Below are 15,294 nucleotides of genomic sequence, written 5' to 3' on the forward strand. Positions count from 1 at the left end.
CGTGTAAGCATCTGCTGGTCTTCCGTGTTCTTTCATTTCTTCCTATACAATGTTTCTAGGTAGCGATTTCTTTGTACCTCTCTCGCTTCTAATTCATTTGGCTTCTTGAACTGGAGATTCATATCTTCCATCCTTCTCAGTAATTTATCCTTAGCCATTACTTTTTCAGATCTCTCTGCTGCAGTTCTTCTTTCTGGAGCTCGTTTATACGTATGTTAGCTCTTTTTATGCTTTATCCTTTATGTAAGAGAGTCTTTTAGGTTTTTCTTGTTTCCCTATGGGCATTCTGCATAATCGCTATGACCAATTTTCCTTTTAATCTTATCCGTTGAGTGTCTAATTTCATTGGTTATATTTTCACTTCTAGAAGTTATTTTTCAAAACTTTGCAGTCAATGTTGTTAGTCCCTTGTTTCTTCATTGTATCTGTAATCACCTCGTTTCTTTAAACCTAGGCGACAGGACTCATACCGTACTTCAGCATCTCCACTGCTCAGGCAGGCACCCCCCACTCACCCTCCGCAGACCAGGGTTTCCCCAATTTCATCACACGTGTTGCCTTCAGGAGTCCCAACTCTGCAGGGATCACGGTTCAACCCACCCCACTGATGGCCCCTCGTCTCTGCCTTCCTGGCTCAGGGGCCCTGGGCCCCAGGCCTCCATTACCCACCTGATTCTTCTGCGTCGCCCTCAGTTCTGGCTCCCAGGGATCCTCTGCTTTGCCACCAGCTCGGGGCACGGGGCGGGGGGCCGTGTCCCCGACATTCTTAGCTGCACCAAACCTGGGGGATGGAGTCCGCCACCCGCTGGAATCAGGCTCTCTACCTGTGACTGCTTCTCACTCCAGCAGGCATGGGGGCTGGAGGAGAGGTCGTGAGCCCCACCCAGAGCCGGGTGAAACCCAGCACCGCGAGCGCTCGCCTTCCCCTTCCCCCTCACGGCAGGTCTCCCCAGCCCCTGTCTCTTCCAACCTGTGTGAGGGCGACAATGACAAGACCCAGTGCAAGGCTCTGACGAGGATTAAACAACAGCACAAGTAAGAACTCAGCTCAGTGTTGACAAGTACCAAAAACTTCTTTCTCTAATCCTGCCTGTTAATTTTTCCAGATGAGTTACGATGATTTTCCCAAGTTCTAAAAAGAATTCTTTTGGAATTCTGATTGGGATTAGTTTTAGTTGAAATGTAGAGCAACTCGGGGAGATGTGGCCTCCCACCCGGAACACGGAGTCCGTCCCCATCAAATCCTCCCCCATGTCTGGCAGCCAAGCTTGGACAGTTGCTCATTAGGTTCTGAACCTTCCTTGTTAACGTTTGATTCCTGTTTTATAAAAGTTTATTATGTAAACTATTAACTTCACTACTAACACTGAAGTGAAACAGTAATTTCTAATTAGTGATTGCTGGAGTATTTAAAAGCTCTGCAATTGTACGTTTATCTTGTAACCGGACATCCTGCTAAGGTTCCGTAAGCTCCCCAGGTGGGCACCTCACCTGCACCTCCTTCCCCAATGTTACGCTTCCTTAAACATCCACCATGTGTCACAGGACTTTTAACAGGCATGTGTCCAGTGTTTCACAGTAACTTTGCTGATTTCATGGCCCTTTAAACATACTGTAGTGAGTTTTATCAGGAATCTAAGTTGAATTATAGAGTGTATGGCTTTCTACCTTTGCTCAGCAAATACAGGAAACTATATATTTTTTTATTACCAGAAAGCCAACCTGGTATTTCTAGAACGCATGCTACCCTAGTTGGTCGTGGATTAATGTTCCTGTAACATACGGTTGGTGTTGATTTGTTCATATTTCTTTGAAACTTTTGAACCTTTTATTCTTTCTTTCTTTGACAATTTTTGGTACTGGGTTCATGCTATCTGTATAAAATGAATGTTTTTTCCTACATTCTGGGCCAGTTTAAATAGCTTTAAATATTTCCTCTTTGAAATGTTAAAACAATTCACCTGCAAAACATCTGGAATTAATGTCATTTTAAAAATTAATTTTCACGCTTTTATAAGACTTTAATGATTTTCTATTGCAGACTTGTTGAGGCAATTCTGATAGTTTGTCTTTTTCTAGAAAACAGTCCATTCCATCCAGATTTGCAAATTTATCAACACAGGGCAATACAGAATTTATTCATAATTTTAAAAACCTCCCTTACTTATCCTAAATATGTATTTTTATTCTTCACATGTTCCTGGCTTTCTATGTTTTGCCATGTCTGTATACGTATTTTAGTTTTCAGTTAAAAGCAATCTCTTCTGCTTTTAATAGTGGTTACTCTGACATTTTCCAAAAGCATTCTTTATCCTTCATTTTTCTGTCAAAGTCAGTAGTGAAATGGAATGGTGAAAGTGTAGAAAACTGCTCCTAACTAGCTCCCCCTCTCCACCTAGATCCCAGGGCCCACGTTAATTCTGATTTTGACATCGATTAATAGAGTCTCATCCAAATACTCTCAACTACTGCTTTCCCCATTATTTACCCTTTTGAGGAATTTAACATTTCATTCCATTTTATACACAAATTACAACAAATCTTTAAACCTATTTACGTTTCAGTGGTTTCAGAGCCCACTACAGTCTTTTGGTACGAGGTTGAGTTAATAAACTCAATTTTAAGTTGGTTAGAATAATCTGTGCAGTTTCTTTCCTCAGGAATAGTACGTAAGCGGATAACTTCTGAACACCTGCAAACCTGAAAACACCGACGACAGGCATGCTCACTAGGTGTTAAGTCCTCCCGATCGACCTCTGGCATCGCAGGAGCTGGCTTGCTTTTCTTCTCCTGCAGGTGGCGGCCCATCATCCCTGGCGTGTGCTCACAGGCCTTCAGTCCCCATTCGACTCCGGCTCTCAGCTCAGCTCCTGCTCGGCCTGTGCCCTGTGGCCCCTTCGGAAAGAAGCGCCAGCCCCGACGCTGTGCGCCCGCCGCCCTCTCCCGGCACCTCCCCTGCTGCCCAGCACTGGCTCCACCTCCTGAAGCACTGATGATGGGTTTGTTTCTCACGTTCACTGTCGCTTCTGCATTTTTAAGTGCCTGTAAGCCTCACCCATCACATTAGCCAGCTCTTTCTTTACGGATTTCTGTTTCTACTTCACAAACAGCACAGTTTCTTACCTTCTTTTGAAGAGGCCCAAATTTCCTGAGACTTTCTTCCAGATTCTGAAAATGAGATTAAATGCTGATAGAGGATAATCTCTGTGAGTCTGCAGGATGATTTCTTCTGTGTATCAGTTTTCTGTCCTACGCCCCGAGCTCTACCCAGACCTCTGGCTACGTCACTCACCTCTGATGGCAAGAGAGCTCTCTGGGTGCGGGAACTATGGCGGCTAAAGTGTGTGCACATATGCTTCTAGAAGGGGGACTTTTAACATATTAAGAAAACAGAACGATGACATGCTCTAACCTTGTTCCCACATGCATGCCAATTTATTCCAAAGAATTTTCCTACAACATTTCTACAAAACGTAACCCCAGGGTCATTAACCCTGAAAATTCCATCGTGTACATTAGTACCACCTTAGCTGAATGGAAAAACTCCACATTCCACAGCTTCTACAGGTTTCATTTTAAAGGTTAAAACAATTTTCCATTTTTCATGATAAACGATGCTACTCGTAACTTTCCTTGGTAGTTGCTTTGGTGATTTTTACAATCTTACGAGTAGCAACACATGGGTGGTAATACCTGCAAATAATGAGCCAGCCTAGGGGTTTGCGCTGGCGGCCAGGGAGCTGCACTTTGTTAAACCCAAATTGAACAGAGTTGAATTCAGGTTAATACAGAGAAATGCGTGCTCTGGATGTGTCGTCCTTTGTATTTCTTGAAGCATCAGATGAACTGTAAAGAGTTCAAAGAGCTTCTTATTACTCCTGTAAGAGAATGAGCACATTAATTGAATTACGCGCACTTAGGGACAGTGAGAGATACGTTATGTGTAAATGTGGGCAAATGGGTAACTAAAGGGTTAACATGCCAAGACAGACAAAACAGCTTGTATGAAATAGGCCTAAAGTGGAAAAGTATTCAAGGAGAAAAGAGAATGCTTTATCATCCTGAAACCTGCACCCTATTCACTACTAGAGCGGACTTTTCCCTCACAGCCGGAAAGAGTGAAATACTTGACCACCTTATTTTAAGTAGGCTGGGCTTCCTACTGTAGCAGAATATTACTTGGCCTCTTGACTTGGCTCCAAAATACCTTTGCAACCATCCTCTGTATAGTAACCAGTCAGTAACGTCACTTTCGATCAGTGAGAATGACACCTGGTAGCATATTTCCTATTTCCTGTGTACATCTATCTGTTTGCCTCTCCAGTAACCCACGTGACCACCACCCGATACAGAAGGGTTTACAGATTTACGCTAAGACTTGCTTGGGCGTCAACTACTCCCAACTCCTCATCCAAGCTTCGTTCTAGTTCTTTATCTACGTCTGAAATGAACACAAACTACCAAACACATCGCCAGCCGTAAAGCACTCTGGCCCAAGGACACAGCTGCACTGGGCACTACTTCAGCAAAGCCCAGGGATGAAGAGCTGAGAAGGAATTAAACCTAAGTGACGCCACTGCACCCTTGCGCCACCACAGAGGGTAAACGGCAACAGGCCTCCTCGAGAACTTACTGATTACAAATCAAGACAATCACAGCCAGTCAGCCTGCAGGAAAAGGAAAACAATGAACTGACAAGTTTAGCTGATACCAGAGCTAAACTAATAATTTGGTGAGTTGCGTATGAGGTTACAATTTGACAATTAATAATTCCCTACAGTGTGGTACGGTGTGCGACACCAAACAGAACAGACAGACCTGCGGTCACACAACCACAAGTAATTTCAGGATGCGTTGTATTCACGATCCCTGCATGCTGAGGCCTGGCGAAATAGCCCGTTTCACTGCCATGGAGGTCACAAGGGGGGGGACGGGGGCGGGGTGGGCAGAGGAGCTGAACCGGCCCAACACTGCACTGTCATAAAAACGCAATGGACAGAAGGTGCTCAGAGGTGCCTCAAGAGAAACACGAGCGTATACAAGATTCCAGGAAAACACAGCTTAAAGTCTATGTCCTTTTTTTATAATTTAAAAACTGGTTATACCAGTGTGTGCATTGGGGAAAGAAGAAATATGAAAAGAAAGCCCTCAATTCTTGCAATAAAACCAAACTAGTGGCAGTAGCATGCCCATGAGAGTTTGTTACCAGCATCATTTAAAATCTTTTCTGCCTGATTCATTCTCTTCCCTAAACTCACTGCAGTCAATAATAAGGATCTACAAAATATATTTTTTTATTCTCTCCCTTATTGTCACCTGTTGCGTCACAGAAACCAGTGTGCAGGAAGCTGTTCGAGGGTTCACTCTGTCACTAAGCGCGTGGTCTTGGATCAGTGTTAATATTCTACACATTTATTGGAAACTTTGATTTAGTCATCACAGTTGAGCCACTACAGGATTCGGAAACATCTAAATGATCACAGTAAGATATGTTCTAATAAAAAATGTTAAAAATATGAAATTCTTACTTGATTTTGGACAGTTTCTGTAGGATGATGCTGAGCTTCTCTAGGATGTGGAGATCAAGCTTCGGGCCCCGGAGCAGCACCGAGCAGGTCCGGAAGAAGAGGGAGCAGCTGCACACCTCCAGGAAGGGCTGCAGGAACCCTGCAAGACAGGCAGGTCCGCGGTGAGGGGCCAGCGCACCTGGGGGCGGGGCTTACCAACACTGAATTGGGTTTTCATTCTTTCCCCTCTTAAACTATGGGGAAAAGTGCCATCATCTGAAGAATTAAAATACTACTGGCTCTTGCTGAACCGATGCAAACCGAAGGTAAGACCATTTCCCCTGGTGTCAAACTTCCATTAAGCAGAATCTAGAAGAAAGTCTGTAAGAGGACGCTGTTTAAATACTTAGCGGTAAGAAATCCTGTTGGGGTAGTAATTTTTTAAAAACCCTAAATTTAAGAATTGCATTTACGTGCTAATGACAACTTACATAATCGCTGAATAGGAAAAAAACTTTTTAAAGCATAAAAGCAAAAGTGGGAAAGATTCATAAAAGAAAAGATTGAAAAATTTTATAAAGTAAAAAACTTAAATGTCTATGTAAAAGAAATTAGAACAAATTAAAAGGCAAATGCTCTAAAAAGCAAAACAAAAGGGAAATGCCAAACTTGGTGGGGCGGAAGTGGGGGGCAGAAATCTCCTCGTAGGGCTTCCCTGGTGGCGCAGTGGTTGAGAGTCTGCCTGCTAATGCAGGGGACACGGGTTCGAGCCCTGGTCTGGGAAGATCCCACATGCCGCGGAGCGGCTGGGCCCGTGAGCCACAACTGCTGAGCCTGCGCGTCTGGAGCCTGTGCCCCGCAACGGGAGGGGCCGCGATGGTGAAAGGCCCGCGCACCGCGATGAGGAGCGGTCCCCGCACCGCGATGAAGAGTGGCCCCCACTTGCCGTAACTAGAGAAAGCCCTCGCACGAACCGAAGACCCAACACAGCGAAGAATAAATAAATAAATAAATAAAGTAGCTATAAAACTGTATTAAAAATAAAAAAAAAAAAAAAAAAAAAGGAGCACCTGATGTTTAAAAAAAAAAAAAAAAAAAAAAAGAAATCTCCTCGTAATATATTTGCCAGAAGAATTGATATTTTACTATAAAAAGAGCTCTTATAAATTCATTAAGAAAAAGATGGACCTAATATTTTTAGAAATGAGCAAAGGGTACAAGCAAGCAACTCACAACAGAACAAAAGCAGTAAAAATATTCAACTCAGTACTGATGTAATGAAATAACTGGAATTTGCCAAATTCGTATGAAAAGACTTAAGTGTGTATATCCTTTGACTCTGACAGAGACGTATACAAAGGTGTATGAAAAAGAGTCCCTGTAAAGTCTGTAACCGTGAAAACTGAAAGCTCCACTGAACAAAACAATGTGTAAAAATGCTTTCCAAGGTGTAAATCACTTATATTTGTAATTAGGGAAGCTTGGACAGAAACAAAAATCATACAATAACATTAAACTGTGGCCTTTAAAATAGTTAAATTCCCCTGTAAAACTCAGGGGCTCCCACAATGGAGACAGAACTTTATTTCAAGCACAAATCAGTGACTAAAGGACATAAGAATAAGAGAAATTTGCACTCATCATTCTTTTTGAGCACATAAGCACAGCCGGAAAGACTCTATGTCAGCATTTTGATGGTGTACTGAGTAAAATAAACTATTAAGTAGTGAAATTGGCAAAACCCAAAATAACAGTCGGAGGAATGTTTTGGTAACAGAAAGTGAAAGCTGGTGCATGGAGACAAGGTCGGTGTGCCCTTTGCACGGGACCCCGAGGTGAGAAGCAGGAGGGGAAATGCACACCTCCCCACAGGAGTCCACCAAGTGTCTACATGTGCTTCGGTCTCAGACACACAGACTCCTTCTGAAGAATGAACTTTAGGTTACAAGTATGGTGCACATAATCTGCAAATAGATTAAAAATACACCGAGAGTTCAAGCAGCTTCGTTAAGCAATGGTACACCTTCCTCGGTTCACATCCTGAGACCCGTGGTGCAAGTCACTCTCAACCGGAAGGCTGACCACTGCACGGCTGACGAGTGAGGTCCGGGGAGAGGGACCAGTCCCCAGTCACGGCCGGAGCCACCTCTGGGGGTTCTCAACACTGCTACAAGCCACAGTATCAATGCTTTCCATTTAAAAGCCCCCAAAACACCTAAGAAAGTTATGATAGTTGTTTGTAAATTGCAAAAGTGTAAGAGAGTGCATCTCCCTTTATTTTGCTTTACTTTATGTGTAAATCAGGTCCTGGCATGAATAAAACACAGACATTTACAAGTAAGCACTTCCAAATAAAAGTGAACTTCCTTGTATGACCTCTGTAATGGAAAAAGGCCAAGACCATCCAAAGAGTTTAATATACCCGCATATTTTAAAAGTAAAGCTTATAAAGGTCTTTTAAAAGCAAAAGAGGTTCACTGGCTTGATTTCCAATCTCTCTTCTGACCTGTGAGACAGACATTAAATAAGAGAAAGGAAATTCTAAGATTCATATATGCCTTAGGTTAGGTTTACCTATAAGGGTGAAACATTGTAGTCTTAACATTTTTTTCAGTACTACAGTGTTTAACTTAATATATATTTTTTAAGCTTAGAAGAATTTCAACTTGAATACACGTGGCCAGAACGAGAGAGGAAAAGAAGAACCGAAGGCCCAAAAGGCCAGGTGATTCCTCTTCTAAACTTCACTGATGTCTTCACTGATTAAAATGGGAAGATAAAAGTGCTTGAGAGAATTTCTCTCCCCAACACCTAGTCATATGGATCAAAAATCGTAAAACAAACGAAACAAAAAACAAAAAACCTCATTTACAAAACCAGACCCACACACAGACACAGGAAGGGGAGAAGTCCTCGTCACGACCTTAAAACTGGCAGCAGGCGGCCCAGGACAGAAGCACGAAGTTCCAGAGCAGGGCCTGAGCCCACCTCGACGCCCCTCTTCCGCAAGACACGGGGGAGGGGACGCAACCTCGGGAATCCTCACCAACCCCCCCCCCCCCCCCCCGCCCGCAAACCCGCAGGGGAGCCCCTGCCGCCTCTTCACTCTTCCGACAGGGAATCAACTGAAAACAAAGTCCCAGAGCGAACTGTACTGGGAACCAGCTGAAGCCAAGAGAATTTCTCTATGGGAACAGGACACCCACGCCTCCCACTAACTAGATTAAATGAACCCAAACGAGATATTTTAGCAGAATCTGAGAAGTGAGAACACAGCCCTGAGAATCTGGCAAAGAGCATGTCACCACCAGAGCCACCGGCTACAGGAAAGAATGGATACATTAGGGAAAAGGGCTTTCAAACTGTGGCACGGAAGGGAGAGAAAACCTGGACGGGGACGAATGGTAGGCAGAGCGTAGAAGGCCCGCCCCGTCCACGAGGACAGGGAACCAGTCATCAGAGACAGATGAACCGGTTTGCAAGGCAGAAACAGAGACACAGATGTAGAGAACAAACGTATGGACACCAAGCAGGGGGCAGGGGGGGGATGAACTGGGAGACTGGGATTGACAATATATACACTAATATGTATAAAATAGATTTAAAAAAAGAGAGAGACAGCATGTCAACTTGTGAGCATGTTACAGCAATCAAGCAACCAATCAATCAATCAATCAGAAAGGGATATAGCACACACAAGGCAGAGACAAACCTAAAAGAAAACACAAAGAACAGAACAGTTTTCCACAAGAGTTCTGAGGTCTCAGTTAACCTAATAAGAACAAGGCTAGTCAATAAAATAAGAAAGAAAAGATGATAAACAACAGGATTTAAGAGAGAGAGAATCAAAACACCACCATTAAAGAAGTAATAAATTAAAACATCAAGAAACCGAAAGGACAGAGCTGAAAATTAGATTACCATCATAACAATCCGATCATCACAGAGAGTGAAAACCAAAATGAAAGGACCAGAAAGAAGCCAAGATGTGGAAAACCATCAAAAAAGATCCATGAGGACAACTAGTGTTCCTAACGATATAAAGTTAATAAAAGAAAAATATTACATATTATGTTATATGTGAAATGCTAAGTGGACACAGAACTGAACCTGCAGATCGAATGAGCACAACAGCAACCGAGACAACATCCAAGGGCTACACCCTGGGCTTGAGGGAGGAAGCAGCCATCAACCACCCAGGAGAGCAGCAGGGCACCACTGCTGGGAAGGCCGGGCTGCCCACTGGCCTCTCGAGACAGCTGCGAAGCACCGCGTGTGACCCAGCATGAGCACTCAGACGGGACCTCCTTGAGTGTAGGCGCCCGGCAGCACTTCCAACACACGAAGCAGCCTCCACAGCACCTCCTAAACTGGGGGTGCACACAGGCGAGGGAGCAAGATTAAGAGATTGTTCAGGGGCTTCCCTGGTGGTGCAGTGGCTAAGAATCCGCCTGCTAGTGCAGGGGACACGGGTTCAAGTCCTGGTCCGGGAAGATCCCACATGCCGCGGAGCAACTAAGCCTGTGTGCCACAACTACTGAGCCTGCGCTCTAGAGCCCACGAGCCACAACTACTGAGCCCGCGAGCTACAACTACTGAAGCCCACGTGCCTAGAGCCTGTGCTCCGCAACAAGAGAAGCCACCGCAGTGAGAAGCCCGCGCACCGCAACAAAGAGTAGCCCCCGCTCACCACAACTAGAGAAAGCCCACAGGCAGCAACGAAGACCCAACGCAGCCAAAAATAAATAAATAAAATTAATTAATTAATTAAAAAAAAAGAGATCATTGAGAATTAAGAACAGAAATGCAGAGGCTGCAGTCAAAGGACTAATCCTGAGCCCTGAATGTGATTAAATGTGAAACTAACATAAAGCGAAGAAGAAACTAGCATGAAGCAAATGTGCAGATTCTGCGGTCACAGGAAAGATACAAACTAAAGGGCCGGGAAGTGGAGGTGGGGGAAGGAGAGGGTGGTGGTGCCAGTGCCCCTCCCTCCACGGCTGGGTGTCAGCACTGCCTAAACTGAGCGGTGCAACCAACAGGGCACACTTAAAAATGGTTAAAATGGGAGATTTCGTGTTGTATGTATTTTACAATAAAAAAGGTAAAATAGAGAGACCCGATGTCTTTCACCTTATTTCTTAACAGAAGGAACTTGTGATCATTTTTGACTCAACTCCGCTTCATTTTTCCTGTTAGATTAAGCACGTGTCATTAAATAATGTGTGTAACGAGTCCCCTGTGTTACAGGGTCTCCACCTGCCACCCACCCACCCGCCCCCCTCCTCCAAGGACACACGCACAGGACGGTGTCTGCAATCACATCCACCAAACGCTGATGATGGTATTTCCAAATGACAAGGTTTCTGGGGATTTTTTTGGAAAAAAAACACTTAATGCTCTCTACAGTTCTTCCTTGCTTGAATTTTTTTTTTTTTTGAGTACTAAAAGTTCATTTATATTTAATTTTCAAATTGTGGTTAAACATGCGTAACATAAAATTTACCATTTTAACCATTTATAAAAGTGTAGTCTTTGTTAGTGTGAAGTGCATTCACGCCATTGGGCAAACATCCCCCCGATCCCCGCCCCCGAGCTGTTCATCTTCCCCAGCTGACTCTGTCCCCGTGAAACACTAGCCACCCCTCCAGCCTCTGCCCTCACCATCCTACTTCCTGTCTCTATACATCTGATGATTCTAGGGCTCTCACATGAGTGGAATCATACAGGATTTATCCTTCTGTATCTGGCTTATTGCACTGAGCATAATGTCCTCAAGGCTCATCCAAGGTGTAGCAGGTGCCAGAATTTCCTTCCTTTTTAAGGCTGAATAATATTCCATTGTGTGCAGACCACACTTTCTCTTGCTGCCTTCAAGATTCTCTGTCTTTGACTTTTGACAGTTTAATATCATGTGTCTCCGTGTGGGTCTCTTTGGGTTTATCCTGAACTTCACTGAGCTTTGGAATTTGGTTAGCTACTTAGATTTGTAAAACCATGTCTTTCCTCAAATTGGTAAGCTTTCAGCCATATTGTTTCATAGCACCTTCATGAATTCTCTTTGCTGGATTTTCTGGATAACCTGCTGCAGCTTCTCCATCGGCACTTGCTGCTTCCTCGCGTACTTTTATGTTATGGAGGCGGCTTCTTTCCTGAAACCTCATGAACCAACCTCGGCTGGCTTCAGACTTTTCTCCTGCAGCTTCCTCACCTCTCTCAGCCTTCACAGAATTGAAGAGAGTCAGGGCCTTGCTCTGGATTAGGCTTTGCCTTAAGGGAATGTGGTGGCTGGTTTGATCTTCTATCCAGACACCGAGACTTTCTGCAATCAGCAAGAAGGCTATTTTGCTTTCTTATCATCTGTGTGTTCGCTGGAGGAGCACTTTTAATTTCCTTCGAGAACTTTTCCTTTGCACTCACAGCTCGGCTAAGTGTTTGTTGCAAGAAACCTGCCTTGAGGCCTATCTTGGCTTTCGACATGCCTTCCTCACTAAGCTTCATCATTTCTAGCTTTTGATTTAAAGTGAGAGACGTTTGAGTCTTCCTTTCACTTGAACACTTAGAGGCCATTGTAGGGTATCAATTGGCCTAACTTCAGTACTGTTGTGTGGCAGGGAACAGCGGCCGGCAGAGCAGTCAGAACACACACATTAGTAAGTTCACCATCTTCTAAGGGTGCAGTTCATGGCCCCCCCAAACCATTACAAGAGTAACATCAAAGACCACTCATCACAGATCACCGTAACAAATATAATAATAATGAAAAAGTTTGAAACACTGTGAGAATTACCAAAATGTGACACAGAGACAGGAAGTGAGCAAATGCTGGGGGAAAAATGGTGCCAACAGGCCTGCTCAAGGCAGGGTTGCCACAAACCTTCAGTATGTTTAAAAAAAAAAAAAAAAAAAAAAAGAGTGCTTGCAAAAAGCACAATAGAGAAGGGTGTGCTTGCAAATGTACATATTTTTGGATACTAAGACTTCCTGGCTTTTTGCCAGTTTCCGAATTTCTATTACTTTTATAATAAAAGTAAATTATACTTAAAAAAACAAGGTGTGCAACATGTACTCAAATACATCACTGCCATTCAGGTGTGTCACCTTGGACAAGGTGGATTCTGGGGCACACAAGAGAATAAACTAACAATACAAACACAAACTTAAATGTTCTATTTAAACTACGTCTGACAAGAACAGGAAGGTGTTCTTTAAAATAAAGTAAGACTCATGTTCTTACACAGCTAAACCCAGAGAAGTAACAGCTTTCACCATTGACAGGAAGGAAAAAAAGAAACCGCAGAGTAGTTTTCTAAAAGCACATTGCTCAGTTATTGTATGATTTACATTCACGCCCCAAACAGATGATCAGAAGCCCTCAATCTAAAAGTGACAGTGTGCTCACAATACGTATGTTCAGGTAAATCAACGCAGACCTCAATTTACACTCACGGAAATGCGTCACAGCAGCTTCCAAAGAACTCTGCCTGCACAGCGAAGGGCACCCCTCACGCTTGGGGAGCAGCGGGGGTGGGCGGAGAAGGGACCCTGCGGCAGCAGGAGCCCAGGACGGGCGGAGCTCCTACCACTTCTCCACCTCCGCACCAAGGACCAGTCTTCTTGAGCTTCCCACCCAGCGCCGGGAACCCAGCACACTTTCCCCAAATACTGTCAGAACAGTCAGTAAACAAGGCGGCCACCAGACTAGGTGGCTCCAGTCCCCCCAGGTCACAGCCCACCAGACAGAGCAGAACCCAACCAGAATCTGAGAAACCGAACTCAAGAACAACGATCCTAACAGCCAAATGAGGCAAACATTACATTAGAGACAAATACACAGGTGCTCCGCTTTGCTTCTGTGTCTTGCCTACAAACCCTCTGCCCGAGGCCGGCCACCGGGCACCCGCCCTCGTGCGCTCACTCCCAGGCGGAGCTCGGGCTTCCCGTCTGCGGTCTCCGCTTCCTGAAAGGCATCATCAGAAATGCAACACAGGGAAGAGGAGCAGCTCCACGTGAAAAAGAATGGCCGAAGCTAAATGGCTGCTTCGTACAAGTCGGGAGCTTACCTGGGGTCCAAACAACAAGGCAGCCAAAGCGAATCAGAGCGCCCGGGCTCGGCACCCTCGTCCGTATCCGGGCTGCGTGAGGAGCCAACACCCGCAAGTCGGAAGAGCGCGTTACACCAGCACTACCACCGGAGGGAACCGGGTCCCCACCCCCTGCAGGTGGGGGCGTGTCTGAGGGCCCCGCTCCCCCACAGCCTCAGGGACGACACGGGACACAGAGCGCAGAGAGAGGCTCGAGGACAGGGGTGACGCTGCAGAGCGAATCCGCACAGCCGGGGGCCCCTGGAAACTGTGCCGAGTTAGTGGAGATGTGGACGGAGGGCTGGGGTGGGACTAAAGACTCTACCGCACAGCATGTAGCGTGTAAGAGGCCCCAGGGCCTGACCCGCAGAGCCACACTTTCAGGACGGATGTGACACTCACTGGACTCCACTGTCATCTGCAGCAGGCTGTCGATGGCGCTGGACAGGAGCCCTTTGCTGGAGACCTTCAGGTGGCTCAGCACCACCGGGACAGCCTGGCACTCCAAGAACAGGTTCTTCCCTTCATCCGCCTTCAAGTCCAGACACAGGGAGTCAAACGCCTGCGCCAGGAGGTCGGCTGAAAGACAGGGCGCCAAGCAGCGCTGCGTCAGTGTCCAGCTGGTAACAGAGGCGGACGGCAGGAAGGGAACACCGCCACTCCACGGATCCAAGAGGAAAGGAAAAACTGCACGACCAGAGGCGACAGGCTGAAGGCAAACGGGGAGAGGCATTCCGTTATGACAGGGCAAGTGTCGTTCAGAATTTCCCTACTGTAACGCCGCAGTCACAATAAACACCATTCCTTTTTTACATCAAGAAAGAAAACAATGGATGTGTAACAGTAAATACCACAAGTAATGTTAGTTCCCACATCTGACTGTCACTGCCACATGCTTCCACAAATCTCAACAGCATTAGTACCGCGATCTTGACAAGGCTCCTGAGATGACGTTTTCTCGCTACTGCTGCCACGCGGTCACCTGTTTCAAAATGTAAGTTTATACAAACGTGCTCAATGGGTTTTAAACGAGGGTTTCTGCCTTCTGATCCAGACCAAACAGGAGCCCCTCAAAGAGCCTCAGGAGACTGACCTGCCCGGGGTCTCTTGTGATGCCTCCACCGTGACGAATGGCTGGAGGTCCGACCACGGCCGACGCAGGGACGGCACCTGCGGTCAGGGGCCCTGGAACGTTCTCCAAGATGTTCCACGGGTGACCGGGAAGCACTGATGTGGCCGGGATCAACGCAGGTGAGTTAAGATGCTTCGACGGCTACAACAATTCACACCGCGCTTTCAAGTGTGCAAGAACATTCCAGTTTTCTAAAAGTCTTTCAACACACTATTCAGAGCAATAGAAACTGTTCATGCTGTTCACGCACTAGTGAGTTAATTTTTCTGCTGAAAGTTCTGTTTAAAGAAGGCTCAGAAGTGTTCTGAAACACACTGAAAATATGATAGGATCACCACTAAAATTCCTGTCCTCTGGCCTCAGGTTTTGTCTCTTCTTTGGTGTCCATGCTATGTAAACTAAAGAAATAATTAGAACCCTAATTACTAAGAATGAGAAGCTGCTGGGGGACTTCCCTGGTGGCGCAGTGGTTAGGAATCCGCCTGCCAATGCAGGGGACACGGGTTCAAGCCCTGATCCGGGATGATCTCACATGCCGCGGAGCAGCTAAGCCCGTGTGCCACAACTACTG

At 45.5% G+C, this 15,294-nt stretch overlaps 1 protein-coding gene across 6 annotated transcripts in view; it reads right to left on the reverse strand.

Moving 5' to 3' along the window:
* Positions 1-1,996: 1,996 nt before the first annotated feature.
* CCDC138 (coiled-coil domain containing 138) overlaps positions 1,997-15,294 on the reverse strand; it is a 60,345-nt gene continuing 47,047 nt past the window's right edge. For all 6 annotated transcript variants that reach the window (XM_059942435.1, XM_059942438.1, XM_059942437.1 and 3 more), the window contains 3 exons: positions 13,994-14,170; positions 5,529-5,667; positions 1,997-3,878 (listed from right to left, as the gene is read on the reverse strand). In XM_059942435.1, coding sequence (XP_059798418.1) covers positions 3,713-3,878; positions 5,529-5,667; positions 13,994-14,170 — 482 coding nt within the window. In that variant the 3' untranslated portion in view covers positions 1,997-3,712. The remainder of the gene's footprint in view (positions 3,879-5,528; positions 5,668-13,993; positions 14,171-15,294) is intronic.

The sequence above is a fragment of the Balaenoptera ricei genome, chromosome 13 (assembly GCF_028023285.1).
Source record: "Balaenoptera ricei isolate mBalRic1 chromosome 13, mBalRic1.hap2, whole genome shotgun sequence".
Taxonomy (NCBI): Eukaryota; Metazoa; Chordata; class Mammalia; order Artiodactyla; family Balaenopteridae; genus Balaenoptera; species Balaenoptera ricei.